Raw genomic sequence first — 20,850 nt, forward strand, 5'->3', positions numbered from 1 at the left:
TTGGAATCTGGAAATAATTCAAAACGAAAAATAAACGTTAAAAAAATTAAATTTTATTTTTTTCAATTAAAATTTTAATTAAATTAATTTTTAAATAATAAAATAATTAAAATTTTAATTTTTAAATATTTTTTTTTTGCTTTTTGAAACAAAAAATTTAAAATTTAAAAAAAAATATGACAACATCGAACGAAATACTAAATTTTAGTATAACAGAAATTTCATTCATAAAAAAACTAGCTAGGTATGAATGAGCGAGAATGAGAAGCACTTATACACTTTCTTTCCGCTTCTGTTTTATTTATGATGTTGATGGTGATCCAAAAATTTTCATTCATTCAGAATTTTCTCGAGAGGGATTTTTTTTGTCAATGAATATTGCAAAAGCAATTTTTTGTGACAAGTTCTATTGTTTTTATAAAGTTTTCATTCATAAAGCGAAAAAAATAAGTATTTTCGAGAAAGACAGAAATATATTATAGTTCAAGAAATTTCGTCATAATAATAAATTTATAAAAATTAAAATTAAATTACAAAATTATAATTTTTTATGTGTTTCAAATTTTAAAAATAAATATTAAATTATTTAGAATAAATTTTAAATGAATTATAAAATAATTAAAAATTTTTAATTAAGGAATAAAATATTAACAATAATTCAGAATAAAAACTCGATATAAATTTTAAATATTTTTTTAAATTTATGAAATAATTAAAAATTGTAATTTTTTTAAGATGTAAATATCAACAATTTTTGTCATTGAGTTCAAAATTTATGAAATTTTAAAAAATATAAATATATAAAAAAAATAAACTTCCTTTATGTTTTATTGCAATTCATTTTTTTTTTATCAAAATAAATTAGTATTTAATTTTTTACTTTTTATTTTTTTTTTAATTTTTTTATATTTTTTTAATTTTTTTTTTTTTTTTTAATTTTAAATTTTTATTTTTGTTCAACTCTTTATAACTAAAATAAGAAAAAAAATTATAAAAATAAAATAAATAATATAAATAAAATAAATTTGACGAATAAAATCGAATCAAAATTAATAAAAAATACAATATTAACAAAATTCGTCAAAAATAAAAATTTCATTAAAAATTTATCAATTTTTCATATTTTTTTTTTTTTTTTGTTAAAAACATTAAATAAATTTGAAAATAATAAATTGACAAAATTTTCAGGAAAATATTTATTTTTACTAAATCATGAAAATATATCCTCATCAAAAATTTCCTAAAAAAAATAAATTGAAAACTTGTCAAATTTATTTAAAACTTTTTACATAAATTCCATTTAAAAAATTATTTTTAAATATTCACTTCGCAACTCAAGCCACAACGAAAAAAAATCTAATTGTTATTGATTTAAAAATAATAATCAAGACAATAATTAAATTTCCTCCTCGATAGGCACTCATTTCATGCAATAAAAAAAATCTAATAATAAAGAGAAAGGAAATTAACGTAATGCCACATAAAATAAAAAAAAAGCTGCGAGGGTGTTTCCTCATATTTTTTTCTCTCTTTCTACAACTTGTAAGCCAGCCACACACACCTCTATTGTTACACATAATAATAATTTATAATAATCGCAAATATTTCAATAAATTTAAAATAAAATTGAGCAATAATTCATCGATTGATCGTGATGATGATGAGTTGACACCCAAGCAATTAATTGAGATTAAACGAAATTTAAAAGAAAAATTTGTCTACTAAAAAAATTTTTTTAGGTGGCAAATAAATTTTTTTTTTCGAGCTATATTTGGAGTTGAGCAGCGACCGGTACGTAAAAAAAAGCTTTTATCGAAAAAAAATATTTCAATGTTATTCGAATGCATTTTTTTTTTTTTTTTTTTTGAATCAACAACTAATAATCAAATGATATGCAAATTGTGTATTTTTCACGTGTGCTACAGTTTTTTGTTGGTTGTTTGGTATTTGAATAGAAATAATATAAAAAAAAGTAGTCGTTCATTGATCAAACATGGGAACAATATAATATTTCGTGTTTTATACCTTTTTCGATAATATTTCTTTTTTTGTGTGTAGTGTCGCTTATCCAACCTTAACCGTCATCTGTTTTATCATTTATTTCGGTATTTTATTTATTTACGGTCGATATTAAGTTTTTATTGTCTTAATGACACTTTTCACATGATTTCTTTCTTTTTCATTCACTGCACCAATTTTTTCGCTTTTTAGCCTAAATTTTTTTTCTCAAACAATTTTTTTGCACTTTTGCTTTTCTTCTTCTTATTTTTTAATTTTTCTCACTTGCAGAACTGGAGCACTTTTCGCGCGTCGCAACAAAAGCTCGACTACTCGATGTTAAGTCTCAGCAGCAACTGATTCATTCATCGCACATCGCAGCAACAACATACCTCCAGCCGAATGTATGGAAAAAGCAGTGCGCGCACAACCCAATTCATGATGCCAGCCTGGTCACCGCGCCGTTATGCTGTTGCTGTTGCTGCTGCATGTGAATGAGTTTTATGAATGGGGACCGAATGTGTCTGTGTGTTTGTCAATGAAACAATATAACTTTTAATATTTGAAAAAAAAAAGTTTCGTACATGCTCGGGTTTCGATGGATAAACAAGTTGGAAATTCATTGATAAATAACTCTCTTCGTCGTGGACTGAAGTGAATGAATGGCGCGCGAATCAATCGAGGGGTTTATTAATTGTTGTCGTTAAAAATGCATGTGCGAATGCAATGAAAGTGTAATTACCGAACTATTTGTTTGTTCAATCGGAGTTATTATGATATTGATTTATGACTGAGGGCGGTTGCATTAAAAATTTATTTAAATGTTGAGAATAGAAATTTTGTGTTAAATTGGTATTAAATTAAAAAAAAAATATTAAATCAATTTTTTCAAAAGCTTTTGAATTTTTCATTTTTTTTAAATAATTTTCTTTTTAATTGTATAAAATATAAAAAATTAAAAAAAAAATTAAATATTAAAATAAAGTGTAAAAATTATTTTTTTTTTGTATTTTAAATTATATTTACTCAGGAAATTTATTTTTATGGCAAATTAAAAAAATTAAAAAAAAAATAAATTAATTTTTATTTTAAATTTTTTTATTGTTAACTATTTTAAAATTTTTAAAAAATAAAAAATAATTAATTAATATAACCGTAGATGCTGAATCTAAATTAATCAAAATTATTTATAACTTGTTAAATAAAAGTTTATTTATTCTATATATAAAAATTTTTATTAAAGACTGAATTTATTTAAAATAATCTTTTTTAGAATTTGAAATAATTTAATTAAATAAATTAATCTTCTATAAAACTTATTTTGATTTTTTGAAAAAATAAATAAAGAAAATAATTTTTATTATTTATTTATTTTTTTATTATTATTTATTTTTATTTATTAACTTTTATTTTTATGTTTTTTTTTGTAAGGCCGCTCCAAATTTTTTTTGAACTTTTTGTCCCATGCCCCATTTCAAAAGTCGAAAATCCAATGGGGCAAAATAAAAAAAAAGTTAAAAATTTCATCAAAATTGACCGTTTTTGGTCTTTTTTTCATATTTTTTCAAGAAATTTTACAAAATTTTAAAAAAAAAATTTTTAGAATCGTATTTTACATGAATTTTCTGAAAATTAAAATTTTTTTCAAAAAATTTTTTTTTCAAAATTTTTTGACAGTTTTTCTTATGAAAATTTTTTGTTTAAATTTTTATCTTGAAATACTCTGAGATATATTTTAAATTATCAAATCTCAATGTAGATACCATAAAATCAACTAAAATATTGATTTATCACAAGAAACTGTTAATTTTGTCATTTTGTATGAAACAGAATTTCAAATTTATTTTTTTTTTATTTTGCCCCCCCTTTTTGAAAAAAAGTTTTTGGGACATAAAGTTCGAAAAAATTTTGGAGCGGCCTTTGATTTTGAATTGATTAAAATTTTAGGTTCAGTTTTTGTCCAAAAGCCTTTTTAGACTTCGAAAACTAATTTTTCACCTTAAAATTTACAAATACAAACAAAATTCGCACCAATACTATCAAAGTAACGAATTTCGTTAATTAGAAAAAAGTAATCATAATTTCGACTTGAGCGCATTTTAAATAAAAAATATTCTAAAATGTCATAAAATCAAGAGAAAATTCAAAAAGTTTTCATTTGAAATTAAAATTTATTTTTAAATAAGTAAAAAATTTTGTTCTGTGAAGGTTTTTTGTGTAGTAAATTTAATTCATAAGACACAGACAGACATCAACACTTCCAAAATTTCATATTTTTTTAAAAAATAAAACTCGTTAAAACGTTAAAAAATCTAATTTTTTGTCATTATTTGTTGAACCTTAGAAGAGCTAAGATCTATTTCGCAATTTTTTTGTAAAATTTAAACAAAAAATTAAGATGACTCGCAAAATTCAAAACGCCAAAACTAATCCAAACCATGAAAAAGTTGAAATAGAGGAAGACGACGTACAAATCGTTGAACATCAGGAGCCAAAAAAACATTACAAACAAATTTTTCAAGAAATTAACAAGACTTTCTTGGAAATGAAAGAAAACATCAAGATAATCCATGGTAATTTGGGATTTTCTGTAATTTATGACATTATTTTATATATTTTCGTGTTTTTTCTTTAATGCAGAGTGCAATGAAGAGTTGGCTTTCACAAATATGGTAGCTGAAAATTATTTAAAGTACATCGAGTTGAAGATAAAAATGAATGGCTGTCAATTAACCTCCAAAAAATAAGAATTCCGCGATAAAAAGAGTCATGTCAGCAGTTTAATGAACAAAAATCGGAATAAATTTCCGAAAATTAATTTTTTTCCTTGTTTAATTCAATTAAGTTTATTATTTTTTTCAAGTATTTAAAATTTTTATTTAAAAAAAAATCATAAATTTTTAAATTATGATTTTTTAAAAATTAAAATAAATTAATTTAAAATTATAAAATAATTTCAAGAAATTGTAAGAATAAATATTAAAAATAAAATATGTAAAATTCTGTAAATTTTCTAAAAATAATTAAATAAAACAACAACATTTAATTCATAATTTGATACGTTTCAATAATTTCTCTTTTATTTTATTTTTTTTCCTTTGAATATAATTCACAGTTAATTTTTCCGAATTTCACATTAAGAAATGCTTTAAAAATTAATACTAAAAATAGCACTTTTATAATATTGTTTGTTTTTTTTCTGATAAAATTTTGAAAACATCTTCACACATTTTTATTGCATTAATTATTTTTTTTTAAATATTTTTTTTTAGATAAATTTATTGATTAAATGCTTTTATTTTTTATTATTCCTTTTTATGGTTGAATATTACAATTAGTTGCTTAGAGATTTTTATATTTTTTTTTGTAGGTAAAAATATGATTGTTTTAGTTTTTTATGTTCCAGCTTTTATTAAAGATTTTTTTTTTAAATTTTGTTAAAGAAATTTTTAATGGACTTTTTTCTTATTTTTTTTTTTTTTTGTTAATTGACCGGCAAATAATTTTGGCAGGAAAATTAGCAGAGATACTGTCTTTTTTGTTATCACATCAAGTGTCAAGTTTTTTTTTTAAGAAAAAACAAAAAAAAAATATTTTGACTAGTTTTTGGTTTTTTTACTCGTCTGGCATTGTCTTGCTTGCCTTCACCTGTATCTCATTGTATTCCGTTTGCAAGTCCGTTAACTCTTTCTTTAACTTAATTATTTTTGTTCGAAGCTCCTTCTCCTGTGTCATCTTTTCGGTGACAGTTTTCTCCATATTTTCGATGAAGGTTTGGTCAATTGTCCATCGCAAGTAGAATTCGGACCAAAGAACAAGGCTGCACGGTGCTACAGAAGGCCATATAACTTGAGGATTTGGATCGTAAAGGGGCTGAAATGAGATGAAAATTAAATTTTTGGCGAATTTTTGTTGCAAAATTGACTTACCGATAAAATTGTCTTCATGAATTCGGGACGAAAGAGATGAGTCCAGTACGATACTGTTTTGGTATAGACTCCAAGAGCCTCTCGATCACGCTCGCAGTCTCCTAAAAAGGTTCCGTATTGACTGAAGTAACTGTTTTCGCACAGCATGATGAGTAGTTGACTGAAAAATTAAAAAAAATTTAAATTGTTTTAAATAATTTTAGGATTAAAAAAAAAATTAAATTAAATTTTATTAATTTATTTTATTATTAATTTTTTTATATTTTTAAATAAATTTATTATTTAAATAAATTAAAAATAAATTTAAAAAAATTAAAAATAAATTTAAAAAATTTAAAAATAAATTTAAAAAATTTAAAAATAAATTTAAAAAATTTAAAAATAAATTTAAAAAATTTAAAATTAAATTAAAAGTAATTTAATGAATTTGATTAATTAAATTTTCATTTTTGACTTGATCTCAGTAAATTATGAAATATTTTTAACAAAAAAATTTTTTTTTAAGATTTAACTTTAAAGATTTAAAAAAAAATTAATTTTTAAATTTGAAATAAATTTTTAAATTAAAAAAAATAATTATTTAACATGAATAAAAAATTAAAATTAAATTTAAAAAATTGAATTTGATTCTGATCAAAAAATATTATATTTAAAAAAAAATATTTAAAAAAATATTAAAAATAATATTTAAATAAAACTTATTTTTATTTTAAAATTTAATTAAATTTAAATTAAATTTTACTAATTCAAAAATTAATTAATTAATTAAAAAAAGTTTAATTATTCAAATAAATTAAATAAAATTATTATTTAAATTTATTTTTGAGTCAAAAAAAAATTACTCACGTTTTAAACTCAAAACTGCTTGAAAATTGGTAATGCAACTGATAAACGCAATCCAAGAACAGCAAAAAGCTCGGTACCGTTTGCTTCGTCCTATTCGGCGAATAACATCCCGCCCGATGTCTCGTGGCAAACGGAAATCCTCCTTGCACGAATTCCCGATCAATGAGCGCTATAAATCCCCGCACCGTTCGACAGTCGGGATTCAAGATAATTTGTACTAAACTCGAGATAATCAGCGCCGCATCCATGCCCTCGATCAACACGGGCGTCTTATCCTTATCCAACAATTGAGCAACAATACAAGCGCCATCTAGCGTCTTCAGCACGACACTCAACCATCCGCAGCTCTCAAGCCGTTCCAAGTATCTGTCAACCGAACACGTCGTATCATTGCAATTTTCGATCAACTTATTGAAGCAATCGGTGGTAATTTTAATGGGATGACTAACTTTCTTCCATTGCGCATAATTTTCCATGGGAATGTTAATTTTGCCGGGCTTAGTTGTGTCCAAAATGTATCCTTTTGTCGTCATCCCGAGCACAACATTGACGATATTTTCGTCTGACTGACACCGTTTGACGCCATTTTGCATGAGAATTGGTCCGGCACGCAGTAATACGGCTTCATTATTGTGTTTGTAGCAATAAACGGGAAATCGCCCGCCTTCACGAAATGTCGCTGCTTCCGTTATTTCATCGTCACTAATGACATTCGGCACAACAAGCACTTTCGGGTACGTCGGGCAAACGCGAAATTTCTCATTAACTCGTGACAAGCGCCATTGTTGCGTCGCCAAAAGTTTCCCGTATTCAACTTCAGGCCCAAAAATCGTATACCCGTCCTCGAGAATATTGTACATGGGTCTGTAAAAGAACGGATAGAGCCATTGCGTTTCGAGACGCGATAATTTCTCAAGCGAATCCGCCACATTAACAAATTCCGTGTAACCGACAATCTCAATCCTTAAAATCCGCAAATTTTTGCAATAAAGTGTTATTGTGCCGCCATTGTAGGAATTTCCGCCCCCTCCAGAGCCACTAATGTAATTGTTCGGATTGTTAATCCAGTCTTTGGTTGCTTGTAAGTAATTCTCGGCACGCGGTTGACTTCGTTCGACCAAGTCGATACTTTGATGCAGCAGCCAGAATTCCTGTTCGTCCTCCTTTCGCGTACTCAGGATCAAGTGATGGCCCGTTATGCAAAGCGAACCTGCGAAAAAAAACACGGAAATTGAATTAAATTTGTTGCCAGCATATGTTACGGGACTTACATTCGAGTTTCTTTTTGGATGGCGTTTCATGCAGCACGACACGATTTATCTTCGGGGTCTTTATGAACTCGGCAAACTCCATCGAGGAATGTTTGCACAAAGCCAAAAAACAAAAATATTGTTATTAAAATTATAATTCGAGGAATTCGAGTTGTTGACTTTTTTTTGGCTTCGCGAATGCAACATGGGAATTCTGATAAATAAAAGTGAATTAGCGGGAAGGCAAATACTTGAAGTTAGTGATGTCAAAAATGAATATTGAAAATTTTGATTTTTAGAAAATTGTTTATTATTTATTTTACTTAATTTCATTATATAATTTTTTTGCAATTTTTTGAAATTATATTTTTTTAGTTTTTAATTTATTTTAAACCAAATACTTTTAAAATGTTAAAATCAATTTTAGAAAATCTTTTTTTTAATTTATAAAATTTATTTTTCTTGTAGCTGAAACTTATACTTGATAAAAACAAGTTGAGATTGACCAAATTTGTGGATATAAAAAAACTTTTGCTTTTAAAAGTAAAAATTTAAGGTCAATTTCCGAAAATCAACTCATTGTAAAACTTGAGAACAATAAAAATAAAATCAAAAGTTAAAAAAAATTGTATTTTAAATGAAAATTTTTTCTAAAATTTGATCAAATATCTTAAAAAAGTAAAAAAAAAATTGTAAAAACTTGAGTAAATTTGAAAAGTTTGCTTTCGTCACTTCAATTTGATAAAATTTAAAAAATTATTTTATTCAGAAAATTTTGATTTTTTTATTTTTATTAAATTTTTATCCAAAATTTTATCAAAAATCTTTAAAAACTATTGGACTTTTGATTTATCCTTAAACATAAGCTTAAACCAAAGGACTTTTTAAAAAATATTTTTTATTTTTTCTCAAGTTTAATTTGTTCTAAATATGATTTTCATGTTTATTTTGTCAATTTTCGAACAAATAAAATTTTTCACGATTCTTTCTCATGCTGACTTAAAATCGTGATAAATTTTACAAGTCAATTTTTGAGTAATTTTAAGCTTGAAACTGAATAAAAAGTCATTCTGAAGATGATTTCTATTCATATTTTCTCAATTTTCGAACAAATAAAATTTTTCACGATTCTTCCTCATGCTGAATTAAAATCTTGATAAATTTTGCAAGTCAAATAAAATTTTTCACGATTCTTCCTCATATTGACTTAAAATCGTGATAAATTTTACAAGTCAATTTTTGAGTAATTTTAAGCTTGAAACTGAATAAAAAGTCATTCTGAAGATGATTTCTATTCATATTTTCTCAATTTTCGAACAAATAAAATTTTTCATGATTCTTTCTCATGCTGACTTAAAATCGTGATAAATTTTGCAAGTCAATTTTTGAGTAATTTTAAGCTTGAAACTGAATAAAAAGTCATTCTGAAGATGATTTCTATTCATATTTTCTCAATTTTCGAACAAATAAAATTTTTCACGATTCTTCCTCATATTGACTTAAAATCGTGATAAATTTTGCAAGTCAATTTTTGAGTAATTTTAAGCTTGAAACTGAATAAAAAGTCATTCTGAAGATGATTTCTATTCATATTTTCTCAATTTTCGAACAAATAAAATTTTTCACGATTCTTCCTCATATTGACTTAAAATCGTGATAAATTTTGCAAGTCAAATAAAATTTTTCACGATTCTTCCTCATGCTGACTTAAAATCGTGATAAATTTTGCAAGTCAATTTTTGAGTAATTTTAAGCTTGAAACTGAATAAAAAGTCATTCTGAAGATGATTTCTATTCATATTTTCTCAATTTTCGAACAAATAAAATTTTTCACGATTCTTCCTCATGATAAATTTTGCAAGTCAAATAAAATTTTTTGACTTAAAATCGTGATAAATTTTGCAAGTCAATTTTTGAGTAATTTTAAGCTTGAAACTGAATAAAAAGTCATTCTGAAGATGATTTCTATTCATATTTTCTCAATTTTCGAACAAATAAAATTTTTCACGATTCTTCCTCATATTGACTTAAAATCGTGATAAATTTTGCAAGTCAATTTTTGAGTAATTTTAAGCTTGAAACTGAATAAAAAGTCATTCTGAAGATGATTTCTATTCATATTTTCTCAATTTTCGAACAAATAAAATTTTTCACGATTCTTCCTCATATTGACTTAAAATCGTGATAAATTTTGCAAGTCAAATAAAATTTTTCACGATTCTTCCTCAAGCTGACTTAAAATCGTGATAAATTTTGCAAGTCAATTTTTGAGTAATTTTAAGCTTAAAACTGAATAAAAAGTCATTCTGAAGATGATTTCTATTCATATTTTCTCAATTTTCGAACAAATAAAATTTTTCACGATTCTTCCTCATGCTGAATTAAAATCGTAATAAATTTTGCAAGTCAAATAAAATTTTTCACGATTCGTCCTCATGCTAAATTAAAATCGTGATAAATTTTGCAAGTCAATTTTTGAGTAATTTTAAGCTTGAAACTGAATAAAAAGTCATTCTGAAGATGATTTCTATTCATATTTTCTCAATTTTCGAACAAATAAAATTTTTCACGATTCTTCCTCATATTGACTTAAAATCGTGATAAATTTTGCAAGTCAAATAAAATTTTTCACGATTCTTCCTCATATTGACTTAAAATCGTGATAAATTTTGCAAGTCAATTTTTGAGTAATTTTAAGCTTGAAACTGAATAAAAAGTCATTCTGAAGATGATTTCTATTCATATTTTCTCAATTTTCGAACAAATAAAATTTTTCACGATTCTTCCTCATATTGACTTAAAATCGTGATAAATTTTGCAAGTCAAATAAAATTTTTCACGATTCTTCCTCATATTGACTTAAAATCGTGATAAATTTTGCAAGTCAATTTTTGAGTAATTTTAAGCTTGAAACTGAATAAAAAGTCATTCTGAAGATGATTTCTATTCATATTTTCTCAATTTTCGAACAAATAAAATTTTTCACGATTCTTCCTCATGCTGAATTAAAATCGTGATAAATTTTGCAAGTCAATTTTTGAGCAATTTAAAACTTGAAACTGAATAAAAAGTCATTCTGAAGATGATTTCCATTCATATTTTCTCAATTTTCGAACAAATAAAATTTTTCACGATTCTTCCTCATATTGACTTAAAATCGTGATAAATTTTGCAAGTCAATTTTTGAGTAATTTTAAGCTTGAAACTGAATAAAAAGTCATTCTGAAGATGACTTAAAATCGTGATTTCAAGTCAATTTTTGAGTAATTTTAAGCTTGAAACTGAATAAAAAGTCATATTTTCTCAATTTTCGAACAAATAAAATTTTTCACGATTCTTCCTCATATTGACTTAAAATCGTGATAAATTTTGCAAGTCAATTTTTGAGTAATTTTAAGCTTGAAACTGAATAAAAAGTCATTCTGAAGATGATTTCTATTCATATTTTCTCAATTTTCGAACAAATAAAATTTTTCACGATTCTTCCTCATATTGACTTAAAATCGTGATAAATTTTGCAAGTCAAAAAAAAATTTTTCACGATTCTTCCTCATGTTGACTTAAAATCGTGATAAATTTTGCAAGTCAATTTTTGAGTAATTTTAAGCTTGAAACTGAATAAAAAGTCATTCTGAAGATGATTTCTATTCATATTTTCTCAATTTTCGAACAAATAAAATTTTTCACGATTCTTCCTCATATTGACTTAAAATCGTGATAAATTTTGCAAGTCAAGATGATTTCTATTCATATTTTCTCAATTTTCGAACAAATAAAATTTTTCACGATTTTTCATCATGCTGACTTAAAATCGTGATAAATTTTGCAAGTCAATTTTTGAGTAATTTTAAGCTTGAAACTGAATAAAAAGTCATTCTGAAGATGATTTCTATTCATATTTTCTCAATTTTCGAACAAATAAAATTTTTCATTCTTCCTCATATTGACTTAAAATCGTGATTCTTCCTCATGCTGACTTAAAATCGTGATAAATTTTGCAAGTCAATTTTTGAGTAATTTTAAGCTTGAAACTGAATAAAAAGTCATTCTGAAGATGATTTCTATTCATATTTTCTCAATTTTCGAACAAATAAAATTTTTCACGATTCTTCCTCATGCTGACTTAAAATCGTGATAAATTTTGATTTCCATTCATATTTTCTCAATTTTCAAACAAATAAAATTTTTCACGATTCTTGCTCATGCTGACTTAAAATCGTGATAAATTTTGCAAGTCAATTTTTGGGCAATTTTAAGCTTGAAACTGAATAAAAAGTCATTCTGAAGATGATTTCCATTCATATTTTCTCAATTTTCGAACAAATAAAATTTTTCACGATTCTTCCTCATGCTGACTTAAAATCGTGATAAATTTTGCAAGTCAATTTTTGAGTAATTTTAAGCTTGAAACTGAATAAAAAGTCATTCTGAAGATGATTTCCATTCATATTTTCTCAATTTTCGAACAAATAAAATTTTTCACGATTCTTCCTCATATTGACTTAAAATCGTGATAAATTTTGCAAGTCAATTTTTGAGTAATTTTAAGCTTGAAACTGAATAAAAAGTCATTCTGAAGATGATTTCTATTCATATTTTCTCAATTTTCGAACAAATAAAATTTTTCACGATTCTCTTCCTCATATTGACTTAAAATCGTGATAAATTTTGCAAGTCAAATAAAATTTTTCACGATTCTTCCTCATGCTGACTTAAAATCGTGATAAATTTTGCAAGTCAATTTTTGAGTAATTTTAAGCTTGAAACTGAATAAAAAGTCATTCTGAAGATGATTTCTATTCATATTTTCTCAATTTTCGAACAAATAAAATTTTTCACGATTCTTCCTCATGCTGACTTAAAATCGTGATAAATTTTGCAAGTCAATTTTTGAGCAATTTTAAGCTTAAAACTGAATAAAAAGTCATTCTGAAGATGATTTCTATTCATATTTTCTCAATTTTCGAACAAATAAAATTTTTCACGATTCTTCCTCATATTGACTTAAAATCGTGATAAATTTTGCAAGTCAAATAAAATTTTTCACGATTCTTCCTCATGCTGACTTAAAATCGTGATAAATTTTGCAAGTCAATTTTTGAGCAATTTTAAGCTTAAAACTGAATAAAAAGTCATTCTGAAGATGATTTCTATTCATATTTTCTCAATTTTCGAACAAATAAAATTTTTCACGATTCTTCCTCATGCTGACTTAAAATCGTGATAAATTTTGCAAGTCAATTTTTGAGCAATTTTAAGCTTGAAACTGAATAAAAAGTCATTCTGAAGATGATTTCTATTCATATTTTCTCAATTTTCAAACAAATAAAATTTTTCACGATTCTTCCTCAAGCTGACTTAAAATCGTGAAAAATTTTGCAAGTCAATTTTTGGGCAATTTCAAGCTTAAAACTGAATAAAAAGTCATTCTGAAGATGATTTCCATTCATATTTTCTCAATTTTCGAACAAATAAAATTTTTCACGATTCTTCCTCAAGCTGACTTAAAATCGTGAAAAATTTTGCAAGTCAATTTTTGAGCAATTTTAAGCTTGAAACTGAATAAAAAGTCATTCTGAAGATGATTTCTATTCATATTTTCTCAATTTTCGAACAAATAAAATTTTTCACGATTCTTCCTCATGCTGACTTAAAATCGTGATAAATTTTGCAAGTCAATTTTTGACCAGAAAAAGAAAACAAATTAAAAAAATAAACATTTTTTAACCGATAAAAAATTTTTAACCGGTTTTAACTGATATTTTTGTTATTCTTCTTTATTAAAAATATTTCTTCACAATTTGTATTCCATTTTGTAATTTATGTCTCAAAAAAAATTTTTTGCAAATTTTCAAAAATTCAAAATCACATTTGACATCACTAATCAAAGTCAAAAGCCCCGTACGCTACACACAGCTGTACAGCCCGTACGTGTATCTCGGTACCGTAAATCCCCTGAATCAGCAAAAAAGCAAGTTAAAACATCAGGTACGAGTGTTGTGATAATTGTTGTTTGGCGTTTTTGGGTGATTACAGCGAAAAAAGCCTCCTAAAACCCGTAAATTTGTGTCAAAACTCTCCGTTGGGAGATGATTCACGAATCTGGGCAGAAATTTCCGGAGGAATTGCAGTAAAAGTCTGCGAAAAGCAACGTACAAGGGAATAGCGGAACATCCGCGTTCGCGTTCAGTATTTCTGTCTTTGTACACAAAAGGAACGACGACGACGAAAAAACGGAAAAACAAGAAAATTAGCAAGCAGGAAGACTTAAAAAGGGTGCAAAAATGTGGACAATTGACGCAAATAAGCAGCAAAATGCCACAGATAACGACAAACCGAAAACTTTCGGCATGACATCGGCCATCAGTTTGAGTGGCCCGAAGCCCGAGGACTTGCAGCGCACGACAGAATTGCAAAAATCCCTCGAGCCCTTCGATGCGTTCGAAACGGAAGCCGAACTGAATCATCGCATGGAAATTCTCGCCAAGTTAAATGTGCTCGTCAAGACGTGGGTCCGGGATGTGTCGATCGCGAAAAATATGCCGCAGCAATTGGCGGAGAAGGTTGGCGGTAAGATTTACACTTTCGGGTCGTATCGTCTCGGAGTGCATCACAAGGGGGCTGATATCGATGCGTTATGTGTCGTACCTCGCAATATCGAGCGCTCCGATTATTTCGGGTCATTTTTCGAAATTTTAAAGAAACAACCCGAAGTTACGGAATGCCGAGCTGTGGAAGAGGCTTTTGTGCCCGTGATAAAGATGAATTTCGACGGCATTGAGATCGATTTGTTGTTTGCGCGACTTGCACTCAAGGAAATTCCTGATGATTTTGACTTGCGTGACGATTTGCTCTTGAAAAATTTGGATCAAAAGTGTGTTCGCAGCTTGAACGGATGTCGTGTCACAGATGAAATCCTCAGATTAGTGCCGAATGTCGAAAATTTCCGTTTGGCGTTGCGCGCGATCAAATTATGGGCAAAAAAACACGGAATTTACTCGAATTCTTTGGGATATTTTGGCGGAGTCTCATGGGCGATGCTCGTGGCACGAACTTGTCAACTCTATCCGAATGCCGTGGCAGCGACAATTGTTCACAAATTTTTCCTCGTGTTCTCGCAATGGAAATGGCCACAACCGGTGCTGCTCAAACAACCGGACAACGTCAATTTGGGCTTTCCCGTGTGGGATCCTCGCGTAAATGCTGCCGATCGGTATCATTTGATGCCCATAATTACGCCTGCTTACCCGCAGCAAAACTCTACATTTAACGTTTCAAGCTCCACGCGACGCGTCATCATCGACGAGTTCAAAAGTGGCATGGAAATTACCGATGAAATTATGTTGGGCAAGGCGCAATGGTGTCAACTCTTCACAGCACCGAATTTTTTCACAAAATATCGACATTTTATCGTGTTGCTGGTCATTTCGAACAACGCCGAGGATCATCTCGAGTGGTGCGGACTTGTCGAAGCGAAGATTCGCTTTTTAATTCTCAGCTTGGAACGAAATCCGCACATCGCCTTGGCGCATGTCAACCCAAAATGCTTCGATAGACCCGAACCCGAGACAATTGCCGACTCGCAAAAGAGTTCCGGTGCCGAAAATGCTGCCGCTTCAGATTCGAATGATGATGACGCCTCCTCCAATACGGCGGCGAAGGAAAAACCTTCGTGCTCGATGTGGTTTATTGGATTGGATTTTGAGCGCGTCGATAATTTGAACATCGATTTGACGGAAAGCATACAAAATTTCACGGATGCCGTACACAAACATGCCGTGCACACAAAAATGCTCAAGGACGGCATGAAAATCGAGGTGCGGCATCTGCGACGAAAGCAACTTAGTGATTATCTGGACAGTAGTATACTTAAGAAGGAACGAAAAACCTCGGAAGGTTTGGAATCGCCCGCCGCGAAACGGGCACACGATGACGCGCACAACAACTCGAGCAAGAAGAAGAAAAAAATTATCGAAAATAGTGAAACGAAAGGTTGAACTTTTTAACGTGACTCGTCTCAAGACGTTTTTTTTCTGTATTAAAAAAAATATTTTACGAATTCAATCAAAACTCTCATAAATTAACTACAAAAAATCGAAAAAAAAATCTTTTATAAAGAGAAATGAGTTACAAAAAAAAATGTGTAATACAAAAAAAAAATAATTTAAAAAAATTAAAAAGACGAAAAAAAAATTAATTTTATAAAAAAAAATATTTAAACAAAAAATTGTGTGAGACACAGGCAAAAAAGTACCAACCCCTTAAAAAAAATAATTTAAAAAATACAAAAAAAAAAAATGATTTCATCTCGTAGAGGGCTTCCCTACAAATTCCGGCAAACCATTTTTTTTTAAATTATTACATCAGCTAATTTAATTTAAAGAAAAAAACACAAACATGGGTTATTCTTTACATTTTTTAAAATAAATTATATACCTAAATAAACTACATTGTAAATAAATAAAAAAAAAACTAAAAAAAATAAGAGATCTCGAGAAAATGGTACATGACCGCTTAAAAAGAAAATTAATGATGATCGAGTGACAGAAAAGTCAGGTAATTAATTTATTTTATCAAATTAAATTTTTTCTATATTAATTTTTTTTATTTTTTTTTTCAGACGAATTTCTGAAGAGAAAAAATGTTCAATTAAAATTGAGGAAGCGTGTGAGTGAAAAATTCAATTTACCTACGATTGATAAGTATGAGTAAAATAACTATCAGAGTATAATTAAAATAATCATAAGAGAATAAATTATAACGGTAAAAAATCACTTTTTATTATTTTTCTGAAGTTTTAAGATTTTCTGAACTGAGAAGGCGGATATTGAATTTTTTTTTCGATTTTTAATATTTTTTGGGATTTTTTATTTAATTTTTTTTATTATAAAAATAATTAAAATGTCTCAAAAAATATTTTTAAGGTTATGTTTATATATTTTTTGACAGTTCAAAATGTGACAGCTTTCAAAAATTATGATGAAAATTCAGATAAAAGATTTAGAAATGTGAAGTTTTTAATTTTATATGATAGAAAATAATTTAAAAAATTCTCAAAATTTAAATTTTTATCAAAAAATTAGATTTTTTTTATATTTTGACATAAAACACGTATGACAGCTGTCAAAATTTTTAATGAAATTTCAATTCAAAGATCAAAAAACGAAATTTTATTGAAAAAACTGAACAAAATAATTTTAAAATTGCTTAAATTTGAGGTTTTTATCAATAATTTTAAATTGTCAGAAATTTGAAATTTGACAGATGTCAAAAATTTCGACAAATTTAATTTTTTTTAAAGCAATTTTATTTTTTTTATATGAATTTTCTATTAAATTAAATTGAATTAAATTAATTTAAAATTCAAATTAAATTTTTATTCAATTTGTAAAATTTTCACATAAAATTTGTAAATTTTTTATTTTTTAAATTTTGAAATGTCAAAATTTGAACTGTCAAAATCGCTCCATAAACTAACCTTGCATTGAAAAAAAAATTGATATTATTTTGCCTTCAGTGAGATTTTTAAGACAAACCGTAATTTTGTGTATAGCATAAAAGTGTATAAAAATGATAAAAAAGTGAAAAAAATAAAAAAAAATTAAAAAAATCAAAAATTCTTGTTTTTTTCTTGTAAAAAGTCATTCATTTCCTATAAATTATTTAAAAAAATCTTTTAAATCACATTTGAATCTCCGCATAAACCAAATTTGGGTCTAATTCCGTTATATTTTGCTCCTCCACAATCACAGGCACCGAATGTAATGGCTTCGAAAACGCTTCAATATTTGAATCTGGATGAATTTTTTCGAGATGCTTCCTTAAGGACCTCCGATCGACATAAGAAGCCGAGCAAATTTCGCATTTGTACGCCTTTTCGCCCGTATGAGTCAATAGATGTCGCTTCCAGGTCTGTCTTCGGATGAATTTTTGCCCACAGATGTCGCAACTGAACCTTCGCAGCCCATTGTGACTGTCCAAATGTGCTTGCAAGTGTCGTTGAAGCGAAAATCTTTTGTCACAAATCTCGCATAAAAAGTCTTTTTGGCCTGTATGCGATTTTTTGTGCAGATCCAAGTTGTATTTGTACCGAAAACGGGCGTTACAGACTTCGCACGAGAGATTTTTGTCCCACATTCCGAGATGTTTCTTCAGGTGAACGCGATATCCCGACTTGGAAGCGAATTTTTTGCCACAAATCTCGCAGTCGACGGTGTTTTTGCGGAAATGAACATCCAAGTGAGTTGTTAATTTGCTTTTTGTGGGGAAACCTGAGGATAAAATTTATTTAAAATCGATTTTTCATGAGTTTTTAGGAAAAATTTCTTACTTTTTGAACAAACATCACACACAAATCTCTTAAAATTGTGAAGATTTTTGTGTTTTTTCAGTTCTTGGATGTCAAAAAAGCCTTTTGAACAAATTTCGCACACAAATTCCGGGTTATTTGGATGTTTTTCTCTCATGTGAGTCAAGAAACTTGTTTTTGTGAGATATTTTTCGCCGCAAATGCTGCAAACATGTTTCGCTCGAGATAATTTATCATCGTTTTGACTAGCTCTGGCTCTTCTTAGTGCATCAATTGTCACAAAACTCGTAGTTTCGACTTTTTCTTGTTCCAAAATCTCATTTTTCTGCAATAAATTTGGATTTTCCGACTTTTCTTCCTCAATCGGGTCATCTTCGAAGTACGGAAGTTCCTCATTTAAAGGACTTGGCTCATTATCGACTATGTGAAACTCGTCTGTGTGCTCAATTTCGACATGTTGCTCGAGTTCTAAGAAGCGACGGAACTTTTCGCCGCATTTGCAGGTGAAACAAGATTCGATTATCACAACATTTTGTACTGATTTTGTCGAAAGTGGTTCAATTTCTGACTTTTTGTGGGAATCTCCATTGCGATATGAGCTGATGGCAGTGTAAATTTGAGGATGTTTGACGCGTAAATGGTCATCGAGCTCGGAACGAAGGGAAAAGGCGTCGTCACAACTGCCACAAATGTAATCTTTTGCCGCTGGGATGCGATGAGGGATGACAACAACAGATTCCGAGGCAATGTCTTCAGTTAATTCGATGAAAGTGTATGAGGAATTGCTCAATGTTGGGTCGTCTTCCACGATATATTCCATTTTTGAGGGTTTTTGGTCCTTTTTAATTGATAATTTGGTGTTGGTTAACTGAAATCTTTAAATTTTCTCATATTTTTGAGATTTGTGTGTGAATTGTTTACAAATATTTCGAGAGGTTGGTACAAGTTTCATTTATTTTTCCAGTTTCAATTCAATTATTTTGATAAAAAATTATCAAATGGATCAAAATTTATCAGAGGGGCTCTAATTTATCATTTTTAATCATTTTATAACTCAAAACTGCTAAAAAATTGAAACTGAAAAAAAAATTTTCTTTGACATAGTTTTGTTTTAAAAACTAAATCAAGAGCAAAAAAACTGTGTCAAAAACTGTGTCAAAAACTGTGTCAAAGCTATTTTGTCAAATCTTGCTCCAAATGGATTGAAATTTGTCAGAGGGCTCTAATTTATCATTTTTAATCATTTTATAACTCAAAACTGCCAAAAAATTGAAACTGAAAAAAATTTTTTTCTTTGACATAGTTTTGTTTTAAAAACTAAATCAAGAGCAAAAAAAACTGTGTCAAAAACTGTGTCAAAGCTATTTTGTCAAATCTTGCTCCAAATGGATTGAAATTTGTCAGAGGGCTCTAATTTATCATTTTTAATCATTATATAACTCAAAACTGCCAAAAAATTGAAACTGAAAAAAATTTTTTTCTTTGACATAGTTTTGTTTTAAAAACTAAATCAAGAGCAAAAAAACTGTGTCAAAGTCAATTTTGTCAAATCTTGCTCCAAATGGATTGAAATTTGTCAGAGGGCTCTAATTTATCATTTTTAATCATTTTATAACTCAAAACTGCCAAAAAATTGAAACTGAAAAAAATTTTTTTCTTTGACATAGTTTTGTTTTAAAAAAACTAAATCAAGAGCAAAAAAACTGTGTCAAAAACTGTGTCAAAGCTATTTTGTCAAATCTTGCTCCAAATGGATTGAAATTTGTAAGAGGGCTCTAATTTATCATTTTTAATCATTTTATAACTCAAAACTGCCAAAAAATTGAAACTGAAAAAAATTTTTTTCTTTGACATAGTTTTGTTTTAAAAACTAAATCAAGAGCAAAAAAACTGTGTCAAAAACTGTGTCAAAGCTCCTATTTTGTCAAAAAACTTGCTCCAAATGGATAGAAATTTGTCAGAGGGCTCTAATTTATCATTTTTAATCATTTTATAACTCAAAACTGCCAAAAAATTGAAACTGAAAAAAAATTTTTTCTTTGACATAGTTTTGTTTTAAAAACTAAATCAAGAGCAAAAAAACTGTGTCAAAAACTGTGTCAAAGCTATTTTGTCAAATCTTGCTCCAAAAGGATTAAAATTTGTTAGAGGGCTCTAATTTATCATTTTTAATCATTTTATAACTCAAAACTGCCAAAAAATTGAAACTGAAAAAAAATTTTTTCTTTGACATAGTTTTGTTTTAAAAACTAAATCAAGAGCAAAAAAACTGTGTCAAAAACTGTGTCAAAGCCAATTTTGTCAAATCTTGCTCCAAATGGATTGAAATTTGTCAGAGGGCTCTAATTTATCATTTTTAATCATTTTATAACTCAAAACTGCCAAAAAATTGAAACTGAAAAAAAATTTTTTCTTTGACATAGTTTTGTTTTAAAAACTAAATCAAGAGCAAAAAAACTGTGTCAAAAACTGTGTCAAAGCTATTTTGTCAAATCTTGCTCCAAATGGATTGAAATTT

The 20,850-nt window shown here is 27.6% G+C and overlaps 3 protein-coding genes across 4 annotated transcripts; 1 reads left to right on the forward strand and 2 right to left on the reverse strand.

The window, feature by feature from the left end:
- Nucleotides 1-5,297: 5,297 nt before the first annotated feature.
- LOC134836977 (myotubularin-related protein 9) lies at nt 5,298-8,222 on the reverse strand. Its single transcript, XM_063852277.1, has 4 exons — nt 8,045-8,222; nt 6,774-7,983; nt 5,928-6,087; nt 5,298-5,871 (listed from the first exon to the last, which is right to left on the reverse strand). The coding sequence occupies exons 1-4, from the start codon at nt 8,124-8,126 to the stop codon at nt 5,614-5,616; spliced, it is 1,710 nt and encodes a 569-aa protein (XP_063708347.1). The 5' UTR covers nt 8,127-8,222; the 3' UTR covers nt 5,298-5,613.
- A 5,790-nt stretch (nt 8,223-14,012) lies between these two features.
- LOC134827679 (poly(A) polymerase type 3) lies at nt 14,013-17,577 on the forward strand. 2 transcript variants are annotated; one of them, XM_063840441.1, is made up of 3 exons: nt 14,013-16,579; nt 16,644-16,786; nt 17,541-17,577. In XM_063840441.1, exon 1 carries the CDS (start codon nt 14,308-14,310, stop codon nt 16,018-16,020), a length of 1,713 nt encoding a protein of 570 aa, XP_063696511.1. In that variant the 5' UTR covers nt 14,013-14,307; the 3' UTR covers nt 16,021-16,579; nt 16,644-16,786; nt 17,541-17,577. The 2 variants fall into 2 exon arrangements, with proteins under 2 accessions (XP_063696511.1, XP_063696510.1); XM_063840440.1 differs by lacking the exon at nt 17,541-17,577 and having other exon boundaries at nt 16,644-16,841.
- Nucleotides 17,578-17,673: 96 nt separating this feature from the next.
- Nucleotides 17,674-19,250, reverse strand: LOC134838511 (gastrula zinc finger protein XlCGF57.1-like). The gene is made up of 2 exons (XM_063854053.1): nt 18,354-19,250; nt 17,674-18,294 (listed from the first exon to the last, which is right to left on the reverse strand). The coding sequence occupies exons 1-2, from the start codon at nt 19,150-19,152 to the stop codon at nt 17,705-17,707; spliced, it is 1,389 nt and encodes a 462-aa protein (XP_063710123.1). The 5' UTR covers nt 19,153-19,250; the 3' UTR covers nt 17,674-17,704.
- Nucleotides 19,251-20,850: the final 1,600 nt, after the last annotated feature.

This window comes from Culicoides brevitarsis, chromosome 1 (assembly GCF_036172545.1).
Source record: "Culicoides brevitarsis isolate CSIRO-B50_1 chromosome 1, AGI_CSIRO_Cbre_v1, whole genome shotgun sequence".
Classification (NCBI taxonomy): Eukaryota; Metazoa; Arthropoda; class Insecta; order Diptera; family Ceratopogonidae; genus Culicoides; species Culicoides brevitarsis.